The sequence below is a fragment of the Salvelinus sp. IW2-2015 genome, linkage group LG23 (assembly GCF_002910315.2).
Source record: "Salvelinus sp. IW2-2015 linkage group LG23, ASM291031v2, whole genome shotgun sequence".
Taxonomy (NCBI): Eukaryota; Metazoa; Chordata; class Actinopteri; order Salmoniformes; family Salmonidae; genus Salvelinus; species Salvelinus sp. IW2-2015.
In genome coordinates this window covers 15,408,967-15,435,052 of record NC_036863.1, presented here as the reverse complement: position 1 = coordinate 15,435,052, position 26,086 = coordinate 15,408,967, and the positions used below count along the sequence as shown (strand labels likewise).

Here is a 26,086-nt window from a genome sequence, read left to right as displayed (position 1 = left end):
TCAAACAGAGAATTCCTTTGTCTGTAGAAATGCGATGGAACGCAGCTAACTCTCACGGGGGCGCGCCTGAGTGAGCTCGTGGCACTCTGCCAGAGCCCTGACTCAATCAGCTCCTATTCCCTCATCCTTCACAGTAGAAGCATCAAACAAGGTTCTAAAGACTGTTGACATCTAGTGGAAGTCTTAGGAAGTTCAATATGACCCCATAGACACAGTATATTGGATAGGCAAACCTACAAACCTCCAATTTCCCACTTCCTGGTTGGATTTTCTCAGGTTTTTGCCTGCCATATGAGTTCTGTTATACTCACAGACATCATTCAAACAGTTTTAGAAACTTCAGAATGTTTTCTATCCAATGCATATAATTAGTAGAGGATTCTTAGCTTCTGGGACTGAGTAGCAGGCAGTTTACTCTGGGCACCTTATTCATCCAAGCTACTCAATACTGCCCCCAGCCATAAGAAACCAATCGTGCTATTTGGTTTGTTTAAAAAAAAAGTTCTTATTTTGTACATAATGTTGCTGCTACCGTCCCTTATGACCGAAAAGAGCTTCTGGAAATCAGAACAGCGATTTGCTCACCTTGAACTGGATAAAGAATTTCTTTTTAATGAGTCGGACAAGAGGGATTTACTCCAGACACCTGAACAGGCCCTCATCCCAGTCATTCGCAGGAGAAAAATATGGAAGAGGTATCGTGGAAAGAGATCGGGGTGCCTTGTGAGGATCTGCCGACGAGTGGCTAATCTGCCTTTGCCATCCGTACTACTGGCCAACGTACAATCGCTGGATAATAAATTGGACAAACTAAAAGCATGTATATCCTACCAAAGGGACATAAAAAACTGTAATATCTTATGTTTCAATGAGTCGTGGCTGAACAAAGATATTAATAACATACAGCTGCCGGGTTATACACTGTAAAGGCAGGATAGAACAGCAGCCTCTGGTAAGACAAGGGGTGGCTGTCTATGCATATTTGTAAACGACAGCTGGTGCATGATATCTAAGGAAGTCTCAAGGTTTTGCTCGCCTGAGGTAGAGTATCTCATGATAAGCTGTAGACCACACTATCTACCTGTATACTGTATACCGCCATAAGCAAGCAGGGAAACGCTCATCCAGAGGCGGCGCTCCTAGTGGCGGGGGACTTTAATACAGGGAAACTTTCTATCAGCATGTTAAATGTGTAACCAGAGGGGAAAAAACTCAAGACCACCTTTACTCCACACACAGAGACACGTACAAAGCTCTGCCTCGCCCTACATTTGGCAAATTTGACCATAACTCTATCCTCCTGATTCCTGCTTACAAGCAAACATTGAAGCAGGAAGCACCAGTGCCTTGGTCAATAAAAAAGTGGTCAGATGAAGCTGATGCTAAGCTGCTAGCACAGACTGGAATATGTTACGGGATTCTTCCGATGGCATTCAGGAGTACACCACATCAGTCACTGGCTTCATCAATGAGTGCATCGATGACGTCGTCCCCACAGTGACTGTACGTATATACCCCAACCAGATTACAGGCAACATCCGCACTGAGCTAAAGGGTAGAGCTGCCGCTTTCAAGGAGCGGGACTCTAACCCGAAAGCTGATAAGAAATCCCGCTATGCCCTCTGACGAACCATCAAACAGGCAAAGCATCAATACAGGACTAAGATCGAATCGCACTACACCGGCTCTGACGCTCTTCAGATGTGGCAGGGCTTGCAAACCATTACAGACTACAAAGAGAAGCACAGCCGAGAGCTGCCCAGTGACACGAGCCTACCAGATGAGCTAAATTACTTCTATGCTCACTTCGAGGCAGTAACACTGAAACATGCATGAGAGCACCAGCTGTTCYGGACGACTGTGTGATCACACTCTCCGCAGCCATTTGTGAGTAAGACCTTTAACTTCTTTCAGCTAGGGGGCAGAATTTTTATGTTTGGATAAATAACGTTCCCAAGGTAAATGGACTATTTCTCAGGTCCAGATGCTAGAATATGCATATAATTGACAGATTAGGATAGACTCTACACTATAACGTTTCCAAAACTGTCAAAATATAGTGAGTATAACATAACTGATTTTGCAGGCGAAAACCTGAGGAAACCCAACCCGGACGTGCCTTTTATTTGTAAAAATCCCTGTTCCGTTGCCTGCTCCTCCATTTAAAGAGGTATCAACCAGATTCATTTTCTAATGGCTTTCTCAGGCTGTGACCAGGCTTTAGACATAGTTTCAAGCTTTTATTTTGAAAAATGAGCGAGATTTTTCAAAACGCGTCAGGTGTTCTTTGATTAGTTCCTGGGCGCGAGAGATGTAGCTCGACATTTTCTTTCTCTGTACTATTGAATAGGTTACCGTCCGGTTGAAATATTATCGATTATGTATGTTAAAAACAACCTGAGGATTGATTATAAAAAATGTTTGACATGTTTCTACGAACATTACGGATACTTTTTGGAATTTTCATCTGCCTTTCAGGACCGGAACGAGCCTGTGGTTTTCTGAACAAAAATAACATTTATTGTGTAACTGGGAGTCTCGTGAGTGCAAACATCTGAAGATTATCAAAGAGAAGCGATTAATTGTATTGCTTTTCTGGCTAGCTGTTCTTACTGTTTTGTCTGGTGATTGATAAACTCACAAACGCTTGGATTGCTTTCGCTGTAAAGCATATTTTCAAAATCTGACACGATAGGTGGATTAACAACAAGCTAAGCTGTGTTTTGGTATATTTCACTTGTGATTTCATGATTATAAATATTATTATATTTTTTTTAATTTGGCGCTCTGCAATTCAGCGTTTTTTTACGAAAATGATCACGCTAAAGGGATCCGTGCGGCAAGAAGTTTGTAGCGGTATTAATTAGAGAAAGGTAAAGAAGATTGTTCGGGCGCCAGGCAGGTATTAACCCTGCCAAAAGAAGGAAATAATAGAACAGCGAGAGTACCACTACCAGACCCACACACATCAGCAGAAGAGACTGCCTAGAGTGTAGCCTGTTGACCAGATAGCCAGCGGAGAGAAAAGAGAATACACACCCTATAGATCCCACATCACAGCACAGTCCTTCCACAATTCTTGGTAACCCCACCAAACATACCTCATATAACAATAATGGCAGAGCAAATAAACAGCAACTTCATACAATAATGAATGAACCCAGTCATCACACAGAGGATTTGCAACAGTTTGTATTCTCTTCCTGGTGAGGAGTGCAGAGGGTATGAATGGGTGGTGTTCATATACACACTAGTCCAGCTCCAATGAACTTCAATGTACTTAGGAAATAGAGTCGGTTTCAGTGTAAAGCACTGGAACATAGCAGGAAAAGAAAGAGAAAAAGAACAAGAGAGGGCTTAGCTGTGGTCTGGAGGGTGCAGGTATCCGGTCTGACTGTCCGATGGTATGTTGGGTTGTAGTTGAACGCTTCGCAACAAATGTTGCTACTAATCCATTTGATCCATAACCATCGCGGTCCCAAATGAGAACAACCACGTCGTTGAGCGATCACACCGAGGATTGATCCAAACACTATACAACCACATACGCTGAAGACAAACAAAAAACCTCTGCAGCATAGCACACAACAAAAACTGTCACGGTCCCAAATGAAAATAACCACGTCTTCGCATAGCACACACAAACCAAACTGTCGCGCCAACAAGAGCTCCTCTCCAATAGAGCTTAACGAGCTCTTTTATCTCCTCCTTCCTACTGCTCATGTGCTTTTAAAGTGGCAGCGCACTTAAGTGCAGGATTTTGCCACAAGTTAAACAAGTCAACATTCACAAGGCCGCAGGGCGAGATGGATTACCAGAACGTGTACTCCGAGCAGAGCACGTGCTGACCAACTGGCAAGTGTCTTCACTGACATTTTCAACCTCTCCCTGTTTGAGTCTGTAATACCAACATGTTTCAAGCAGACCACCATAGTCCATGCACCCAAGAACACTAAGCTAACCTGCCTAAATGACTACCGACCCGTAGCACTCACGTCTGTAGCCATGAAGTGCTATGAAAGGCTGGTCATGGCTCACATCAACACCATTATCCCAGAAACCCTAGACCCACTCCAATTTGCATACTGCCCCAACAAATCCTATCCTATCCGATCTCTATTGCACTCAACACTGCCCTTTCACACCTGGTCAAAATGAACACCTATTTGAGAATGCTATTCATTACCTACAGCTCAGCGTTCAACACCATAGTGCCCTCAAAGCTCATCACTAAGTTAAGGACCCTGGGACTAAACACCTCCCTCTGCAACTGGATCCTGGACTTCCTGAAGGGCCACCCCCAGGTGGTTAGAGTAGGTAACAACACAGCCGCCACGCTGATCCTCAAAACAGGGGCCCCTCAGAGGTGCGTGCTCACGCCCCTCCTTTACTCCCTGTTCACTCATGACTGCATGGCCAAGAATGACTCCAACACCATCATTAAGTTTGCCGATGACACAACAGTGGTAGGCGTGATTAGCAACAACAACAAGACACTATATAGGGAGGAGGTCAGAGACCTGGCCATGTGGTGGCAGGACAACAACCTCTCCCTAAACATGATCAAGACTAAGGAGATGATTGTGGACTACAGAAAAAGGAGGACTGAGCAAGCCCCCATTCTTATCGACGGGGCTGTGGTGGAGCAGGCTGAGAGCTTCAAGTTCTTTGGTGTCCACATCACCAAAAAACTGACAAGGTCCAAGCACACCAAGACAGTCGTGAAGAGGGCACGACAAAACCTATTCCCCCTCAGGAGACTGAAAAGATTTGGCATGGGTCCTCAAATCTTCAAAAGGTTCTACAGCTGCACCATCGAGAGCATTCTGACTGGTTGCACCACTGCCTGGTATGGCAACTGCTCGGCCTCGGACCGCAAGGCACTACAGAGGGTAGTGCGTACGGCCCAGTACATCACTGGGGCCAAGCTTCCTGTAATCCAGGAACTCTATGCCAGGTGGTGTCAGAGGAAGACCATAAAAATTGTCAAAGACCCCAGCCACCCTAGACATAGACTGTTCTCTCTGCTACCGCACGGCAAGAGGTACCGGAGCGCCAAGTCTAGGTCCAAGAGGCTTCTAAACAGCTTTTAACCCCAAGCCATAAGACTCCTGAACATCTAATCAAATGGCTATCCTAACTACTTGCATTTCCCCCCACCCTCTTTTACACTGCTGTTACTCTCTGTTATTGTCTATGCATAAGTCACTTTAATAACTCTACCCACATGTATATATTACCTCAATTACCTCGACTAACCGGTGCCCCCGCACATTGACTCTGTACCGGTACCCCCTGTATATAGCCTCGCTATTGTTATTTTACTGCTGCTCTTTCATTATTTGTTACTTTATATTTATTTTTGTGTGTGTATTTTTCTTAAAACTGCATTGTTAGTTAACTTCTCTAGGATAGGGGGCAGCATTTTCACTTTTGGATAAATAGCGTGCCCAATTTCAATTTCCTTCTACTCATCCCCAGAATATAAGATATGCATATTATTAGATTTGGATAGAAAACACTCGGAAGTTTCTAAAACTGTTTGAATCATGTCTGTGAGTATAACATAACAGGCAAAACCCCGAGGAATAACTATTCAGAATTTTCTTTTTTTGGGGTCACTGTCTGTTCAATGAGTTTCATTGAGATACTAGATTTCTAAGGAACTTGTTTGCAGTTCCTACAGTTTCCACTGGATGTCACCAGTCTTTGGAAATTGGTTGAGGTTATTCCTTTGTGCAATGAAGAAGTACGGCCATCTTGAATCAGTGTAAGGTTATGTGTACTGTTTGAGAGTTGCGCAAGACTAGAAAAGTAGCGTTAGTTTGTTGTCCTCCTGTATTGAAAACAGATAGACCCGTCTTCAATTTGATCGATTATTAACGTTTAAAAATACCTAAAGTTGTATTACAAAAGTAGTTTGAAATGTTTTGGCATAGTTTACACGTAACTTTTGAGATATTTTGTAGTGACGTTGCGCAAATTGGAAGCTGTTTTTTTCTGTAAATGCGCCAAATAAATGGACATTTTGGATATATATGGACGGAATTAATTGAACAAAAGGACCATGTGTGATGTTTATGGGACATATTGGAGTGCCAACAAAAGAAGCTCGTTAAAGGTAAGGCATGATTTATATTTTATTTCTGCGTTTTGTGTTGCGCCTGCAGGGTTGAAATATGCTACACTCTCTTTATTTACTGTTGTGCTATCATCAGATAATAGCATCTTTTGCTTTCGCCGAAAAGCCTTTTTGAAATCTGACATGTTGGCTGGATTCACAACGAGTGTAGCTTTAATTTGGTATCTTGCATGTGTGATTTAATTAAAGTTTGATTTTTATATCATTTTATTTTAATTTGGCGCTCTGCATTTTCCCTGGATTTTGGCGTCCCACATATCCCAGAGAGGTTAAGTAAGCTTGTAAGTAAGCATTTCACTGTAAGTGAAATTTTGTACCTGTTGTTTTCGGTGCATGTTACAAAAAGAAAATGATTTGATTTGATACTGACTACCTCAAATAGACAGAAGCGTGCTATATGGCAGACCAATCCAAACTCATCTATCGGCATGTCCAACCCATTCATTATCTTAGCCAATCATGGCTAGTGGGAAGGTTGCTGTCATTTTCTGTGGCTAAACCAAATAGGCTTGTAATTTAACAATTGTATTCATATTTACAGATGGTATACACGTTTGTTATTAAGGCACATGAAAGCTCACATGTTCAAGAAGGCATTTTTGCCAAAAAAGTTAACGTTCAAACAGCTCTCCTGTGAAGGAAGTGACCCGCGACATATGCCTAATTTCCTGAAACTGGTCACATAAGGTCTCAGAGTTGACAGTGCATGTAAGAGCAAAAACCAAGGCAAGGTTGAAGGAATTGTCCGTAGAACTCCGAGACAGGATTGTGTCGAGGCACAAATCTGGGGAAGGGTACCAAAACATTTCTGCAACATTGATGGTCCCGAAGAACACAGTGGCCTCCATCATTATTAAATGGAAGAGGTTTGGAACCACCAAGACTCATCCTAGAGCTGGCCGCCCGGCCAAACTGAGCAATCGGCGGAGAAGGGTCTTGGTCAGGGAGGTGACCAAGAACCCGTTGGTCACTCTGACAGAGCTCCAGAGTTCCTCTGTGGAGATGGGAGAACCTTCCAGAAGGACAACGATCTCTGCAGCACTCCAATAAACAGGCCTTTATAGTAGAGTGGCCAGACGGAAGCCACTCCTCAGAAAAAGGAACATGACAGCCCACTTGGAGTTTGCCAAATGGCACCTAAAGGACTCAGACCATGAGAAACAAGATTCTCTGGTCTGATGAAATGAAGATTGAACTATTTGGACTGTATGCTAAGCATCACATCTGGAGGAAACCTGGCACCATCCCTATAGTGAAGCATGGTGGTGGCATCATTATGCTCTGGAGATGTTTTTCAGTGGCGGCGACTGGGAAATTAGTCAGGATCGGGGTAAAGATGAACGGAGCAAAGTACAGCGAGATCCTTGATGAAAACCTGCTCAGGACCTCAGACTGGGGCGAAGGTTCATCTTCCAACAGGACGACGACACTAAGCACACAGCTAAGACAACTTAGGAGTGGCTTCGGGACAAGTCTCTGAATGTCCTTGAGTGGCCTAGCCAGAGCACGGACTTGAACCAGATCGAACATCTCTGGAGAGACCTAAAAATAGCTGTGCAGTGACACTCCCCATCTAACCTGACAGAGCTTGTGAGGATCTGCAGAGAAAAATGAGAGAAACTCCCCAAATACAGTTGTGCCAAGCTTGTAGCGTCATACCCAAGAAGACTCAGGGCTGTAATTGCTTCCAAAGGTGCTTCAACAAAGTACTGAGTAAAGGGTCTGAATACTTACAGTTCCAGTCAAAAGTTTGACACACCTACTCATTCAAGGGTTTTTCCTTATTTTTACTATGTTCTACATTGTAGAATAATAGTGAAGACAACAAAACTATGAAATAACACATGGAATCATGTAGTAACCACAAAATTGTTAAACCAAAATATATATTTCAAAGTAGCCACAGAGTGTTACTAGCAAAGCACCCCCACACCATCATACCACCTCCTCCGTGCTTGATGGTGGGAACCACACATGCAGAGATCTCACAAAGACACCGCGGTTAGAACCAAAAATCTCAAATTTGGACTCAGACCAAAGGACAGATTTCCACTGGTCTAATGTCCATTGCTCGTGTTTCTTGGCCCAAGCATGTCTCTTCTTATTGTTGTTGGTGTCCTTTAGTAGTGGTTTCTTTGCAGCAATTCGACCAGGAAGGCCTGATTCACGCAGTCTCCTCTGAACAGTTGATGTTGAGATGTGTCTGTTACTTGAACTCTGTGTAGCATTTATTTGGGCTGCAATTTGAGGTGCAAATAACTTTAATGAACTTATCCTCTGCAGCAGAGGTAACTCTGGGTTTTCCTTTCCTGTGGCAGTCGTGATGAGCCAGTTTCATCACAGTGCTGGATGGTTTTTGCAACTGCACTTGAAGAAACTTTCAAAGTTCTTGAAATGTTCCGGATTGAACGACCTTCATGTCTTAAAGTATTGATGGACTGTCATTTATCTTTGCTTATTTGAGCTGTTCTTGCCATAATATAGACTTGGTATTTTACCAAATAGGGCTATCTTCTGTTAACCACCCCTACCTTGTCAAAACACAACTGATTGCCTCAAACACATTAAGAAGGAAAGAAATTCCACTATTTAACAAGGCACACCTGTTAACTGAAATGCATTCCGGGTGACTACCTCAAGAAGCTGGTTGAGAGAATGCCAAGAGTGTGCAAAGCTGTCATCAAGGCAGAGGTTGGCTACTTTGAAGAATCTCAAATATATCTTTTTATTTTGATATCATGTACCATTATTCTACAATGTAGAAAATAGTCAAAACAAATAAAAACCCTTGAATGAGTAGGTATGTCCAAACTTTTGATTGGTACTGTATGTCAATGTCATTTTTAAAACATTTTGCAAAACTGTCTAAAAACCTGTTTTTGCTCTGTCATTATGGGGTATTGTGTAGATTGATGAGGGGGGAAAATGTAATCAATTTTAGCATAAGGCTGTAATGTAACAAAATGTGGAAAAAGTCAAGGGGCCCTAGGACCATGCCTCAGGACTACCTGGCATGATGACTCCTTGCTGGCCCCAGTCCACCTGGCCGTGCTGCTGCTCCAGTTTCAACTGTTCTGCCTGCGGCTATGGAACCCTGACCTGTTCACCGGACGTGCAACCTGTCCCAGACCTGCTGTTTTCAACTCTCTAGAGACAGCAGGAGCGGTAGAGATACTCTTAATGATCGGCTATGAAAAGCCAACTGACATTTACTCCTGAGGTGCTGACTTGCACCCTCGACAACTACTGTGATTATTATTAATTGACCATGCTGGTCATTTATGAACATTTGAACATCTTTGCAACCAGGAGTGGAGGAAAGGAGAAAATKTGTATTTTTTCGTATTTTTCTATTCAAACGGTTATTGCGGTGACCGCTGTCATTTGGCTGGCCAATAACCAGCATCCAAAATTCCATGAACATCTCAGCCCTAACAAAAAGGTACCAATTGTATAGCTTACTCCGTTACACACTCTTACTCCGTTACACTAACCCCCATCTAACCTCGCTCCACAGCGACCCCAGCAGTCGAGCTGAGCCCAACTCTGGAGCACCAGTGTGCTAGCTTAGCAGATATACACTGCCTCTCTGAACTCGCCTCTGACTGGGCTTGGACCAGGCTCCTCTGCCTTGCTAACACACGTGGCCGCCAGCTTGATAACGTACAAACCATTTGAGCCACACAAAGTTACCAATTGGATAGCTCCATCTGTGACACTTCAAGCTAGCAGTGGAGTGAGGTTAGTGGATTTTGTGTAAGTAAAGTGACATAAAACAATAACTGACCACTACCAATGGCACACACATAATCAAGGCCAACACAAACATGCTCCTTTAACTCTGGCTCTGACCCTGGCTGTGAGCCTGTTGAGGGTCCGTGTAAACAGAATAAGAGTGATGTAGAGGTCTGCTCTTGTTGGTGCTCTGGGACTTCTCAGTGTGATAGAGTAGCTCATGTATCCAAAAGCCAACCCGCACTACCACAGGGGTGTGTGTGTGTGTGTGTGCGTGCGCGCGCGTGTCCAAAAGATGTGGTGTGTGCAGGATAAGTGTGTGTGTGTACAGTTATGTCCAGTTAAACACTGTGCCAAAGAGGTTAGGAACCTGAGAAGACAGGCAGACAGACATACAGACACTTGTACACATTCTGCTTGCCACAGTCACAAACCCAGAACTTTCAATACAGAGAGCAGGGATGGTGAAGCCAAGAGAGGAGATTGAGCTGACCAAAGAAAGCAAAAAAAAGACAATGAGAGAAGATAAGAATAGGCAGGGTGCGAGGGGCTGATCCATCAGCCATGAGCTTCTGGGAGTGACAGAGAGCGCCTGGAGTGCGTCACGGCTGGTGACAGGAGCCTGGGCTGGGAACAACTGATGATGTTATTGTGTACTCTCACTCTCACTTGGCACATGGACCAGAGGAGGCCCTGCATTCAACTACTGGGCCCATCTACAGCACGGAACAGAGATCAAGATGGATAGGTGGAGGGTGAGGTGGGGGGATGGATGGATGAAAGTTGCCGACATACTGTAGTATAGATCAGTTTCTAGAGAATGACAGGAAGATGTGCATCACTCACTGCACACATCAATTCAGACTAATATATATGCATCATGCACTGCAAGGTGCATCTATTCAAGAGATACTACTGTATAGAAGCAGTAGTAGAGTATCTCATACGCCAATGGAGAACCAGTCTTATTCTACGATGTCCGGTCAAATACACCACTATGGAGCACACTCCATAGTGTCCCTTTTTGGAATACAGAACCGCGTCTAATTCAATTCAATGAGAGTGAATTGGAGGGCTCCGGGTCTTTGCCGAGGGTAGGAGGCGAGCTAATTTCTCGGGCTGAGTGCAGTGCAGCGGGGCTGGGCCATGGTATCTCATGGCCGGGGTCCCATGAATGTTTGATGGGGCTGGAGGAAGCGGCACGGAGGAAGCTGACTGCGCTGCATCAGTGGCCAGCTGTAAGATGAGACGGGGAGAAAGTGTGCCAGCCCGGGGGGTTGGGGGGCTAAGGAAGAGGCACAGCACTGTGCACACAAACGTTCTGCGTATGGGAAGACACGGTGCCAAAACGCCCTGTGCAAGCTACACACCACACAAACACACAGATATACACACTGGCAGAGATACTGTACAGTGCAACATATACATACAGTTGAAGTCGGAAGTTTACATACACCTTAGCTAAAAACATTTAAACTCAGTTTCCCAATTCCTGACATTTAATCCAAGTAAAAATGACCTGTTTTAGGTCAGTTAGGATCACCACTTTGTTTTAAGAATGTGAAATGTCAGAATAATAGTAGAGAGAATGATTTATTTCAGCTTTTATTTCTTTCATCACATTCCCAGTGGGTCAGAAGTTTACATGCACTCAATTAGTATTTGGTAGCATTGCCTTTAAATTGTTAAACTTGGGTCAAACATTTCCGGTAGCCTTCCACAAGCTTCCCACAATAAGTTGGGTGAATTTTGGCCCATTCCTCCTGACAGAGCTGGTGTAACTGAGTCAGGTTTGTAGGCCTCCTTGCGCGCACATGCTTTTTCAGTTCTGCCCACATTTTCTATGGGATTGAGGTCAGGGCATTGTGATGGCCACTCCAATACCTTGACTTTGTTGTCCTTAAGCCATTTTGCCACAACTTTGGAAGTATGCTTGGGRTMATTGTYCATTTGGAAGAGCCATTTGTGACCAAGCTCTAACTTCCTGACTGATGTCTTGAGATGTTGCTTCAATATAATTTCTCCCTCATGATGCAATCTATTTTGTGAACTGCACCAGTCCCTCCTGCAGCAAAGCACCCCCACAACATGATGCTGCCACCCCCGTGCTTCACGGTTGGGATGGTGTTCTTCAGCTTGCAAGCATCCCCCTTTTCCCTCCAAACATAACAATGGTCATTATGGCCAAACAGTTTCTCCAAAAAGTACGATCTTTGTCCCCATGTGCAGTTGCAAACCGTAGTCTGGCATTTTTATGGCGGTTTTGGAGCAGTGACTTCTTCTTGCTGAGCGGCGTTTCATGTTATGTCGATATAGGACTCGTTTAACTGTGGATATAGATACTTTTGTACCCGTTTCTCCAGCATCTTCACAAGGTCCTTTGCTGTTGTTCTGGGATTGATTCGCACTTTTCGCCCAAAGTACGTTCGTCTCTAAGAAACCAAACGCGTCTCCTTCCTGAGCGGTATGACGGCTGCGTGGTTCCATGGTGTTTATACTTGCATACTATTGTTTATACAGATGAACATGGTACCTTCAGGTGTTTGGAAATTGCTCCCAAGGATGAACCAGATTTTAGGAGGTCTACATTTGTCTGAGGTCTTGGCTGATTTCTTTTGATTTTCCCATGATGTCAAGCAAAGAGGTACTGAGTTTGAAGGTAGGCCTTGAAATACAGCCACAGGTACACCTCCAATTGACTCCAATTATGTCAGCCTATCAGAAGCTTCTAAAGCCATGACATCATTTTCAGGAATTTTCCAAACTGTTTAAAGGCACAGTCAACTTGGTGTATGTAAACTTCTGACCCACTGGAATTGTGATACAGTGAATTATAAGTGATATAATCTGTCTGTAAACAATTGTTGGAAAAATTACTTGTGTCATGCACATAGTGGGGCAAAAAAGTATTTAGTCAGCCACCAATTGTGCAAGTTCTCCCACTTAAAAAGATGAGAGGCCTGTAATCATCATAGGTACACTTCAACTATGACAGACAAAATGAGAAGAAAAAAAATCCAGAAAATCACATTGTAGGATTTTCTATGAATTTATTTGCAAATTATGGTGGAAAATAAGTATTTGGTCAATAACAAAAGTTTCTCAATACTTTGTTATATACCCTTTGTTGGCAATGACAGAGGTCAAACGTTTTCTGTAAGTCTTCACAAGGTTTTCACACACTGTTGCTGGTATTTTGGCCCATTCCTCCATGCAGATCTCCTCTAGAGCAGTGATGTTTTGGGGCTGTTGCTGGGCAACACAGACTTTCAACTCCCTCCAAAGATTTTCTATGGGGTTGAGATCTGGAGACTGGCTAGGCCACTCCAGGACCTTGAAATGCTTCTTACGAAGCCACTCCTTCGTTGCCCGCGGCGGTGTGTTTGGGATCATTGTCATGCTGAAAGACCAAGCCACGTTTCATCTTCAATGCCCTTGCTGATGGAAGGAGTTCACTCAAAATCTCACGATACATGGCCCCATTCATCTTTCCTTTACACGGATCGGCGTCCTGGTCCCTTTGCAGAAAAACAGCCCCAAAGCATGATGTTTCCACCCCCATGCTTCACAGTAGGTATGGTGTTCTTTGGATGCAACTCAGTATTCTTTGTCCTCCAAACACGACGAGTTGAGTTTTTACCAAAAAGTTCTATTTTTGTTTCATCTGACCATATGACATTATCCCAATTTTCATCTAGATCATCCAAATGCTCTCTAGCAAACTTCAGACGGGCCTGGACATGTACTGCTTAAGCAGGGGACACGTCTGGCACTGCAGGATTTGAGTCCCTGGTGGCGTAGTGTGTTACTGATGGTAGGCTTTGTTACTTTGGTCCCAGCTCTCTGCAGGTCATTCACTAGGTCCCCCGTGTGGTTCTGGGATTTTTGCTCACCGTTCTTGTGATCATTTTGACCCCACGGGGTGAGATCTTGTGTGGAGCCCCAGATCGAGGGAGATTATCAGTGGTCTTGTATGTCTTCCATTTCTAATAATTGCTCCCACAGTTGATTTCGTCAAACCAAGCTGCTTACCTATTGCAGATCAGTCTTCCCAGCCTGGTGCAGGTCTACAATTCTGTTTCTGGAGTCCTTTCACAGCTCTTTGGTCTTGGCCATAGTGGAGTTTGGGATGTGACTGTTTGAGGTTGTGGGACAGTGTCTTTTATACTGATAACAAGTTCAAACAGGTGCCATTAATACAGGTAACGAGTGGGGGACAGAGGAGCCTCTTAAAGAAGAAGTTACAGGTCTGTGAGAGCCAGAAATCTTGCTTGTTTGTAGGTGACCAAATACATATGACAATCCGGGACAACACATATGACAACACTGACAACCCGGGATTCCTCAGAGAGAAAAAGGGCTTGAGACAGGCAGTAGCCTCCAGCTTCTGTCAACCTCTGAAAGAAGGACACCGTGTATCGAGCAGAAAACCTTCTGCCTCCCACTGACAAGGACAGCATTGAGGAGATTTGCACTTCAGAGTCACAGTCTGGAGTGTTGAATGACGATAATAATAATGACAATGTTGTGCCTGAAGTTGGATAAGGCTTATGTGATCCCCAACCTGTGTGGGATCAAATCCCAGGCTCCACCGGTGTTTACACTATGTTCCCTCTATTTGTCTACCAGCTCCTTCTGTCTCCAAGCTCATTTCTGTCTAGGCTATCAATAAAACTGAAAAAAATATAAACAAAATATATATATATACAGTACCAGTCAAAAGTTTGGACACACCTACTCATTCAAGACTATGAAATCACATATGGAATCATGTTATATATATATATATATATGTTATATTTGAGATTTTTCAAAGTAGCCACCCTTTGCCTTGATGACAGCTTTGCAAACTCTTGGCATTCTCTTAACCAGCTTCATGAGGTAGTCACCAGGAATTGATTTCAATTAACAGGTGTGCCTTGTTAAAAGTAAATTTGTGGAATATCTTTCGTTCTTAATGCATTTGAGCCAATCAGTTGTGTTGTGACAAGGTAGGGGTGGTATACAGAAGGTAGCCCTATTTGGTAAAATACCAAGTCCATATTATGGCAAGAACAGCTCAAACAAGCAAAGGGAAATGACAGTCCATCATTACTTTAAGACATGAAGGTCAGTCAATCCGGAAAATTTCAAGAACTTTTAAGATTTCTTCAAATGCAGTCGCAAAAACCATCAAGCGCTATGATGAAACTGGGTCTCATGAGGACCGCCACAGGAAAGGAAGACCCAGAGTTACCTCTGCTGCAGACACCAATAAGAAGATACTTTCTTGGGCCAAGAAACACGAGCAATGACATTAGAGCATTGGACATTAGACCGGTAGAAATCTGTCCTTTGGTCTGATGAGTCCAAATTTCTGGTTCCAAACGCTGTGTCTTTGTGAGAYTCAGAGTAGGTGAACTGATGGTCTCCGCATGTGTGAAGCATGAAGCACTTTTTTGGTTACTACATGATTCCATATGTGTTGTTTCATAGTTTTGATTTCTTCACTATTATTCTACAATGTAGAAAATAGTACAAATAAATAAAAACCCTTGAATGAGTAGGTGTGTCCAAACTTTTGACTGGTACTGTATATATATTTATTTTAAATTATTATTGTTTCTAAACCCCCCTGTCCATAGACCAGTACCATAGTTCCGTGGGACGTTTCAGACTGGTCTATCAGATAGTGTAGTTAAAGTACATCAATAATCACTTCAAGTATTAGTTTAAATTCAAAAGGTCACCAATGGCAGAACACCAAAGCCCACTAGCCCCTGATATCATTTTTTGGGGGAGAGACACTGGCCTAAGATCAACAGGTGTCTAATTGTAATGTGAAACAAAGCTCCCTCCAACATCAATATATTGGCACAGGTTTGTGCACAGACAGGACATCGCAAGGTGTTTCTAAAATAGGATTGCCACGGAATGCAGTTTTGTTCTACCGCACTTCCCAATTTTGTTACCACCACAACCAAAGCCCGGAGCAAACAGGCCAATTAGGTAGTGAACACTAGCGTGGAATTCTAATCATGGGCCCTCAAACTGCGGGCATGGAGGATAAGATGTCTTAATCTTCTTATTCTGCGTGTGGACAGCTGCCGCAGAGTAGGCCCAAGCTGCCAGATAACCCCGGGCTAGGGGTAGTGGTGGTGCTTGGCTGCACATACTCCCAAAAACAGGTAGTATAGTGTGGGACTCAGTGTACAGTATGATGGCGAGTAATACATACTCCTGGATATAGGCGTGGCCGCTGCCAAAGAGGTGTAGATTACAGGCAATTAGTGGGCCGCCATGCTTGGGGACCTGTGTTTCTGTATTTGCCGCAAATGCCAGCCTCTGCAAAATTCAAATGGAGGCTTGGAGTTGAGGCTTTTCATTGCATTGATGCATATGAACCCTCACTCAAACTCTAATACACACACACACTTCACAAAGGTGCATGCACGCAAGACAAACAAATATACAACAGTCACCCCTCAGCACACAGACCTATGTACCCACTTCCGCACATACCGACACATATACACACATGTCATATGCACACACTAACAGAAACACATTGGGTGCACACACTGAGGCGTCACATTCTCGCAATCCCGGGGGTGTATGCTCCTCATCCTATACGGCAGATCATTGACAAAGAACTTGGCTGAGGGACAGACAATCAGACTACAGAGAACTAGGCTTTCAACTTCTGGACAAACATTTCAGCTATATTTAAATTTTAGTCATTTAGCAGATGCTCTTATCCAGAGTGACTTACATGAACAATTAGGGTTAAGTAACTTGCTCAAGGGCACATCAAGAGATTTTTCAACTATTCTGCTCAGGGATTTGAACCAGCAGCCTTTCGGTTACTGGCCCAACGCTCTTAATCATTAGGCCGTTGCTATATGATGTACAGCTCCATTACCTCCAATACTTTAGCCTTAATCAGCAAATGGGTCTAATTCATCCCAGCTGTTCCTGCCAGGTAATATTAATAATTTTCACCAGCCCTTTTACTGGGGTCTAGCACTGATCAATGGCATATTGAAATTAATGTAACATATTGGAATGAATGTCAAATTAAAATGCATATAAACTGTAATGTATGCCATAAAACATTGCAATACAGAAGACTGTGATGAAACTGATTTGATCTCTGATGGAGAACATCACAACATTTTAATCCATGCACTTCTCTGACACTCAATTACTGGGTAGGCAAACGATTGTCACTTGGGTCCATGGCACCAACAGAGAATTAATCAATGATCACCTATGTGAAATCGACAACAGCGCTCTAAAATCCACGGACCCTGGCAGGGCCTGGCTGTTATATTATATTTTGTACTCCTAATACATAGTCCCCACTGTAGAATCCCTCTCTGCTGGTGTGATCTCAAACAAACACAGTCATAGAGGAGCGTTACCTTACCAACCTGGCCCTCCATGGGGGCCCTGGTGCCCTGGGTAGTGACCTCATAGTTTAAATTAGTTCAAAGGCATCACTGCAGCACAGGCAAGATGGCCAACCACCAGCGCATGGCGTTTCACAACCCACATCAAGCTTGTCTCCATCAAGACAGGGTAGTTCAGCAGGTGTGTGGAGAGTACTCACATCATCAACAGCCAAGCAGTCAATGAACTGAAAAGCCATGAAAGACTCTTAGTTCAAACAGGGCGTGGGACTTCTCACCCTTGAAAAAGCCAAAGCCTTTGCCACAATTAATATTCTGGACAATATGCCTGATCTGTATTCTCCCTTTGCAGCCTTTGGCCCAAGTGATTAAAAGCTTGGACGGCTTAAATGTGACTGAACTGCGACAATAGGAGATGTTTCGCAAACATATGAGAGCGCAAATGCTCCTCTAAACAAACACACTTTCAGTCGACTGCGAGTCAGGTAATAGGCCTGTACTGTAGCAACTGCGGCTCCAAGTCCAATCCCACCGCAGGTTTCTGTGGGCCATGGAGTGGGCCTGTTGATGCATATTAGGACAAGTATAGCATTAACATGCCAATCAATGGCTCCCAACTATCAGCTCCTGTCTCCATCCTTCATGAGATCAGTACACGGGGCCAAGAGACTACCCGCCCGTCTCCCTCCACACAAAAACATCAGCGCACACAGACTCCTCTACTCCACCTTCCCTCCTGGCTGATACATAATTTAAGGCATGCAGGAAGTTACAAGGTGAGGAAGTCCTTTTCCCTGTACAGACTTGAGCTTTTCCCAAAACACTTAAGCGGTGGGGCGTCAAACACTTGAGCACATGCACGAAGCCACTAATCTGCCAGACTAAAAGTTAAATGTGGATTCCTATCTTCTTTTGCTGTAGAAAGCCATTGTTTGAAGTGCAATATATTTTTAARAAATTGAATGCCACAGCTTTGTCCTTTGAGACACAATACACTTGCTTGACTTTGAGGCACTTTGACAAGTTGCCCTAGCACCCCTGTCTGCATAAGACATCTTCCAACAAGGCAATAGCTAATCATATAAATCATACTAACTACATGAAACACTGAGACAGGGCTACCTTATCGATCAATTAGCAATTTTCTACTCCAAATGGTTAGACGTCCAGCAGACATGGAGAGGGGAAACAGACAGGTAAAATAGTGTGTGTTATCCACCACTGCAACATGAATAAAACAGCAATTTACTATGTTGCAAATGTGAACTGGGTGGTTTTCAGTGTTGACAAGACTGAAATAATAACATACTGACCTTACTACTACACTAAAGCTCTGTGGAGTAGAATGGTGCATAATTGAAGATGTTCCACAAGGCTCCGACCCATCTTTATCTGGAGCATCTTTCACCAGTACTCTCTAGCATCAGTTGGTCCAGAAGGCACCTCAACCATAGAAACTGGTGTCTCTCAGTGACCCAAAATGGAGTCTGGATCCCAGGGGGCTTAGGACCCGAGGCAATCTTTCATATTCCAAATATCAGCTGATTGATGTCTGAAGGTTGGTGACTTTTATGGAGCACATCATTTGCCCTGGGCGAGAGGGGAGGCTGCTACTGTACTTCCCATCAAGCTCAAACAGGGTGAAAGACTTCCTTTAGCGGACATGGACTCTATCGAAAGCATATTATCATGCTAACAAGCATGAACTAGAAGAAAGATGAAAAGTAGCTTTATGTGTTACTGCTCTATGCTCTACCAAATTCCTTAAGCATCTTTTTAAGAAATATTTCAAGAAAATATTTATAAGCAGTGACCCACATCTCCATAACTGACTTCTCTCTCATACTGGTTAACTACTCACCAGAAAATACATCCCATTAGATGCATAGTAGCATAATAAAGAATCATGTGCAAAAATATCTCTACAAAAAGGTATTGAAGAACCTATGAACCTATGCAGGTTCAAATACTGGCCAAGTGTAACGCTCGTCCTCCTCGTCTGAGGAGGAGCAAGGATCGGACCAAAATGCAGCCTATTGTGAAGACATAATCTCGTTTATTTAAACGAAGACGAAAAACACTTGAACAAACTACAAAATAACAAACGACGTGAACAGACCTGAACTTGAGAACAAAAACACATGAACACACGAACAGGAAGGAACACACGAACGAACGAAACGAAACAGTCCCGTGTGGTACAAACACTGACACAGGAACAATCACCCACAAACAAACAGTGAGAACAGCCTACCTTAATATGGTTCTCAATCAGAGGAAACGTAAAACACCTGCCCCTGATTGAGAACCATATCAGGCTAATTGAAAATGAATCCAACATAGAAACACATAACATAGAATGCCCACCCAGCTCACGTCCTGACCAACTAAACAAAGACAAAACAAAGGAAATAAGGTCAGGAACGTGACGCCAAGGTCTCACTCTTCGAGAGCTACTTCTAAGTACGACCTCCAAGCCAGAGCCCGGTTTCCCAAAAGCATTTTCTACACTTTTGATATTTTTTTCAATAGTCTACTGTTGATACAGTCCTAAAATGTTTTGGATGTCAGCAGTCAAGTTTTCAAGATATTGGACTTTAAAGAAACAAAGTGTCACCGGCCACATAATAATACCAATAAGTTGAGCATCATTTGATGCATTTTGCATCATCATGATGATGTGGCCGGTTTCCCTTGATGGCCAAGTTCCTTGTTAGAACCTTCGTAGGAGCAGCGTTGAGTTGTTTCCAAAAACCATTGTTGCAAAGCTGGAACTGTTTAGGATTAATTGGGGAGAACGGGCTGGTGGTAATGGCTGGAACCGAGCGAATCGAATCGAATGGAAACCATGTGTTTGATACAATTCCACTCATTCCGCTCCAGCCATGACCACAAGCCCGTTCTCCCCAATTAAGGTGCCACCAACATCCTGTGTTTGGAACTCGGTAGTACGGAAAGAGTCTTGGTAGTCTTCAACTATAAAGGTGTTGTTTTAAGCTCTCCTAGCTGTGCTTTTGAGGAATTAGAGCAAGCACAGATGTTTTGTTTGGAACACAACACTGCATCCCCACCATCACACAATTACTGTTGTTTTCACACAATCCAAAAACAGCCCATTACAAATCACAATCTGGGTCAGGTGGGCATCATTTGAAAGATTGTTCTATTGCCAACCTGACTAGCTAAGTTATAAAATACGACCTTACAGTGTTAGGCTTTCATAAGGCAATTCAGAGAAACAGATCATAATTTTAGTGTGCATAGAAAGGAGTCATGATTGCATTCAGGTGCGTGTTCACCGACAAATGTTCTTCACAATAGACAAACATCGTCTCATTGTGTTCAGAACAACCCAGGATATTTTGGCATTTCTTCTTGTAACTGTACATCAAACATAGTCAACATAAACGTTAACACTGTATATGACATAAGTTTTATGACATGGAAATGTGAAGTGCACATTTGGGCTCACTGGATGTTTCTCAAAATGTAGAAAATAGTACAAATAAAGAAAAACCCTGGAATGAGTAGGTGTGTCCAAACTTTTGAGGCCATCAAGATGTTTTGGCTCGAGAAATTGCCGATACTACAATGCAACAAATACATTGATCATCTCAACAAGGTTTTACCCGTGGTCGTGGAGCTGGTGGAAGTGCAACTAAAATGTAGTTTAAATGATATATCTGTGAGAATATCCAAGGGGCTTTTATATAATGAAAATTAATAATAATAATAGCTTATTTAGATGATTTCGTTTTCAAATAACGTAAAATGAGCGAGAAAAAGGTCCTTCTTGAACATGGGTTGACACATTGTTACTAATTTGTAAATAAAGCCAGTTTGTTAATTAGAATGATTTATTTCTGTTTTTAGAGGGAGAGAAACCAAAAACCTACAGTCATCTCACAAGTCTTCCAGTCGAGGCCGGCACAGGTATTGAACCAGCATCTGTAGCAACACAGCTTGCACTGCTATGCAGTGTCTAAGACTCTTGCGCCACCTAGGCGCTGTACAACGTGACTGGTCGGGAGTGGGCTACAGTACTACAGTAAAATCAAAATAATCCTTACAAAATAAAAGAATAAAAACCTTAGTGTAACAATTTTCAGTTTCTATTTAGGTTTATGTCGCCCATTCATTATCAGTTAGAGACACAGTAGGACCCAAAAGCATAATCAGTGCTCTAACTCCCCCTTGCGCTAAACTGGAGAAATGAACTGGTGACGCAGGGTACCATATTAAACCACAAATTACCTCTAAGTACCGTAGCATAAATCGCAAACCCTTTAGTGGAGCAACCACTGTCGTATGAAATACAACATACGCTATGTGATTTGTTGTGTGTATGTGGAACACCAAGTGACCATGTCACTTGAATATCCATGTCACGATTAAAACCTGTCAGCAGTGTTAGAATGCCCTAAATGCACACACACACATATGGACACATCATACATGCAAACACAAATTCACTCTAACTAGCTGGATTTCCATCCAATTTATGACCGATTTTCATGCGATATTCTAAAATACGCATAAAAACAATATGTGCATTTTCCCACCAGAGGTGTTGCCATAAAATTGACTTGTTAAAGGTCTGTGCGTGATGACGTAGTGCACATAAAAATAAGTTCCGCAGTTCAATTCCCATGTACCGATCGATACAAGTTAAATGGGGTTCCATCGCATTTTCAACTCTACTGATGGTTTTGTCACGAAAAAAGTTGCATCATACAGCGATTGTGCCCACTCTGGTCTTGGTACATGCGCTCTAGCCAACATCTCACAGATACAGTGCGGCTAGCCTACAACATGATGAGATTATTATGAACAAGAGAGCAAGATTATTTGTATTTGTCATACAGCAGCCAAGTACCATGTCATCAGAATAAGACCCTTGTTATTTATTGGAAAAGAGCAATTGATTAATTTTGGAGGTATTTGACCCGGTTGTGCTCGAAACATGAATACTTAAATACATTTTAACAATCTGACATAATTATTTATAATTATTATTTCTCAATTCAATAGTGTTCGAACAAAACAAGTAAATTAAGTAAATCTGTCATAATAATTTCATGTAAATATTACCTGTTTCCATTATGTGTAACTACTGTCCAAATGTAATTACTGTCCAATAAACTGCATGCTTTCCCGAGTCATAGTGGGAGGACCACACACTGTGACTATTATCACATGACCCCAAGTTTACTTCGATATGATGGTTATATAAATATTTGCACATAAAGGCATTTCCACCACCATTTCTTGCATAATGAATTTTACCGACACAAAAAGATCCCACCATGTCGAACGAACCATATTATCTGTCTGCATTTATAAAATTGTACCGATCTCACACACACACATACACACCTAATACTGAACCTTCACAATGAAATTGATTGCTTTAAATTGGCTGTCTCAGCATTCCTATTTGTGGTTAATTAGTAACTAGTCTTAAGGTTTCTGTGAGGTCATCAACAGTTGCCGACTCTCTCCAATCTCCTCTTTTGCAATGTGTAAACATACCACTGAAGTATTCTTTTTTGCAATGGCCCTGTGAGGCAGTAAAAGTATTAGGAACTGAAATCTCTAACGTTATGCCTTTAACTAAATCTCTTCCTGTGTGTTTACACTCTTTACCCTCTCCGGTCCGCACACACGCAAGACATATAGCCCACTCATGCAAGCACAAATACATACACAGACACACACGCACACGCACACACACCTGAGAAACGATCCTGGGGGGCAAGTGATGTTCCAACCCGCCCCTTGACCCAACACAACCTGGCCACTCTGTACCTGTGCCATGTGCATTATGGTCAAGCACCAGAGTGGCATTTAACTCACAGCTTAGTCATAATCAGTTTTACGGGGGAGAGCGCCATCCTGTTAGTGGGCATATGCTCATATCATGGTTAAAGACTCACTATTCCCTCAGGGGGGCTATGTGGGGGATGTAACAAGTGGAGTGTGGATACTAGCAGACGATTGCCATGCACCCCTCCAGGCCTCCATTAACAACACTCTCCATGCTCCCACGCCCCCCCACTCTGCCATCCCATATTGCTTAGAGCCAGCCAACTTAAATGGTGGGGGGGGGTGTTGAGTTTGTGTGGAGAGCTAGGGAAATAGGCAGAAGGAGGGACAGACAGACAGAGGAAGCGAGTGAGGCAGATAGGAGAATTTAGAGAAAGCACCTGACCAAAGAACGGGGGAGAGATGGAGGGTGTGTGTGTGATTGTGGGGGGGTTGGAAAGAGGATGCACAGACAGAGAGAGGAGCAGACAGAAAGACAGTAGATGAGACTTAAGACGGGGAGAGAGTAACAGATTAGCGGGGGGGCAGAAAGAGAGAACTTGTGTCCAGGGTTATCGCTGGCCAGAGTCGAGGGTGGCGTTTGACAGCTGACAGCTTGAGATGGCAGCGTTCGGGCAGAAGAACGTAGTACAGCCAGCTTCTGCTGGTGTATGTGTGTATGTGAGTGTGTACAGCTCTAGAGCTCAATGACTGTCTGTCTGTAACGCTGAGACGGGGAACATATGTAGAGGAGCGCATGAGCGGCAGAGCAAGGTGACAGACAGTCAGTCCTCAGTCGCCCAGAGGCATATGACACCAGCAGCACAGCGTCACTCACTGTACTGTCCTCGTCTTCTTGGCAATGACAACCATTTGCTGCCTGCCTGGCTGATACTGCATTGAATGGGACTACATGTGAGAGGAAGATATACTACTATTGTAATGAATGCTGTAGGCTACGTGTAACTATTATCTACACAGCAGCAAAGGCTAACTATCAAAGTAAACTCGACCTCTTGATTATCAATCCAAAAATGAACTGTCAACTATCAATGGATATATGCAGTATAAACTTAATTGAGCATGTTTGACCATACTTCAACATACTGTACAATGTACCATGTTGCAGCAATTTGATAATATCAAAAATCCCTCCACCCAGTGGACAAATATGGAAGTACTGGGCTAATTAAGTCCATATATGAGACCGGTATATTGGGATGAAAATGTATACATTTATCACTTTACCTGTATTGGCAAGACATTATGTATCACCATAGTTGGTAGCACAAACATACAAGTAGGTCTGCATTTTGCGATGAAGGAAGTTAAAAAGAAACTCTACAGGACGGGTGTTTTAGAATTTACAACACCACTAAGAATTTTGGATGCGTTTTTAAACATACAAAAAGCAATAGACCAGTCAATATGCTTACTGTAGCTTACAACACTATTGAGAATCAGGATGGTGCTTTGCATGCGCCTCTGCAGCTACCTAAAGAGGGTTAATCACATTTCTAGCAGCATGACAATCCATGCCCAAACCATATTATTAGATATATTAGTGATATATATCATGATTAGTGCTGTTAATTTCTTATTATCCACCCCCATTATCCTAATTTAGATACCGGAGATGGAGTGGCTATTCATAATTAAATGAATTTGTATTACTTTTCCTCCTAATTTGTGCTCGTCTCATCATTCAACCAAACGTAACATATCATACCTAATGGAGTGTCTTGGATTTACGTACAGAATAATAGTAAATACTCTGAGACCAGGTTGCAACATGACACTTCGAAACAGGTGCAAGCACTTCAAACACATTGAATATCCAATTTAATCATCTCAATTTGCGTACTTCTGTTTATTACTTGTTGACAACATTTACGACAGGCAAACAACCAACATTCTGAAAGCCATATACCCTTTTAAACATATCCACAATAAAACTTGATCAGCAAGCAGTATAAAATATTGCACTTCAACTCACCTTGAGCTGCCGTTCCTCGGGTGCTGAATACACTTGCTATCAAAGTGGCCACATACCAAATCATAGTACTATTACCAACCAGAAAGAAACCTCATCATATCTCAAAGTGTCCCTTGCAATAAACCTTTCATTGCGGAGCCCCCAGGTCAATAAACGCGCTATCTGCTGCTGTTGATATCATTTTAATCATGCCCTGCACCATACTGCTGACTTTTTCACCGGCGCTTTCCTTCTCTCTATCCCTCCCCTGCACTCCTTTCGCATCCTCTCTCGCTGAGACAGAGCACCTGCAACACTGATGGGAGAGCAGACCGGGCTAGATAGCAAATCTAACATGAAACCAAGCATGACAATTTAGCTATTAGATCCGCCTCCGCATTATTTTTATTGGTGAGTGTGGGAGGGTTTGGGGCGTGGATTGGTTTCTCCACTGTCGCTCTGGAGACACTACCAGAATACCAGACGAGCCCTGTTTCAAGGTGAGTTGGAGCGTGAAGTTGTACAAGAGCCGCAGAATCATGCGCAATAACAGTGATAGAGGAACTTGCATATTCGATCCAGGACCTATCTAAAACATAATTGCACTCACTAACACGAGCGGAGAGTTAGGATTCCAAATATGTCTTCCATCTTCATGGGACGATGCAAAAACAATGAGGCGACTTGCAAGTGCAAACTGCGCGCGCCTACACTCTTGACGTTGAGCGGTCCACCGTGCTACTTTATCTTACACTAATCGTTTATTGACACAGACTTTAATTAAAATATGTTCTACTGATTCATGGCGTTCGGGAATATTGGATTACTTCCTACATGGAACTATAAATGAATCATTGCCATCAACCGAAGCGCAACATGCGTCATTCTGACATAGCCCTGAGTAGAGCTACACCAACGTCCAACGATACTGCCCATAAATCGGTGAAGAACACATCTCGATAGTTTATCTCATGTTTTCTGAGGATAGTTCCCCTTTCCATAGGTCAAATTGTCATTGCTTGCCCACAACTATTCTGT

At 43.0% G+C, this 26,086-nt stretch overlaps 1 protein-coding gene across 1 annotated transcript in view; it reads right to left on the bottom strand.

The window, feature by feature from the left end:
- The window catches only part of LOC111951135 (protein turtle homolog B-like), a 191,200-nt gene extending 165,834 nt beyond the window's left edge, over positions 1-25,366 (bottom strand). The window contains exon 1 of the mRNA XM_070434387.1: positions 25,070-25,366. Within this exon, the coding sequence (XP_070290488.1) occupies positions 25,070-25,133 (64 nt within the window). The 5' untranslated portion in view covers positions 25,134-25,366. The remainder of the gene's footprint in view (positions 1-25,069) is intronic.
- Positions 25,367-26,086: the final 720 nt, after the last annotated feature.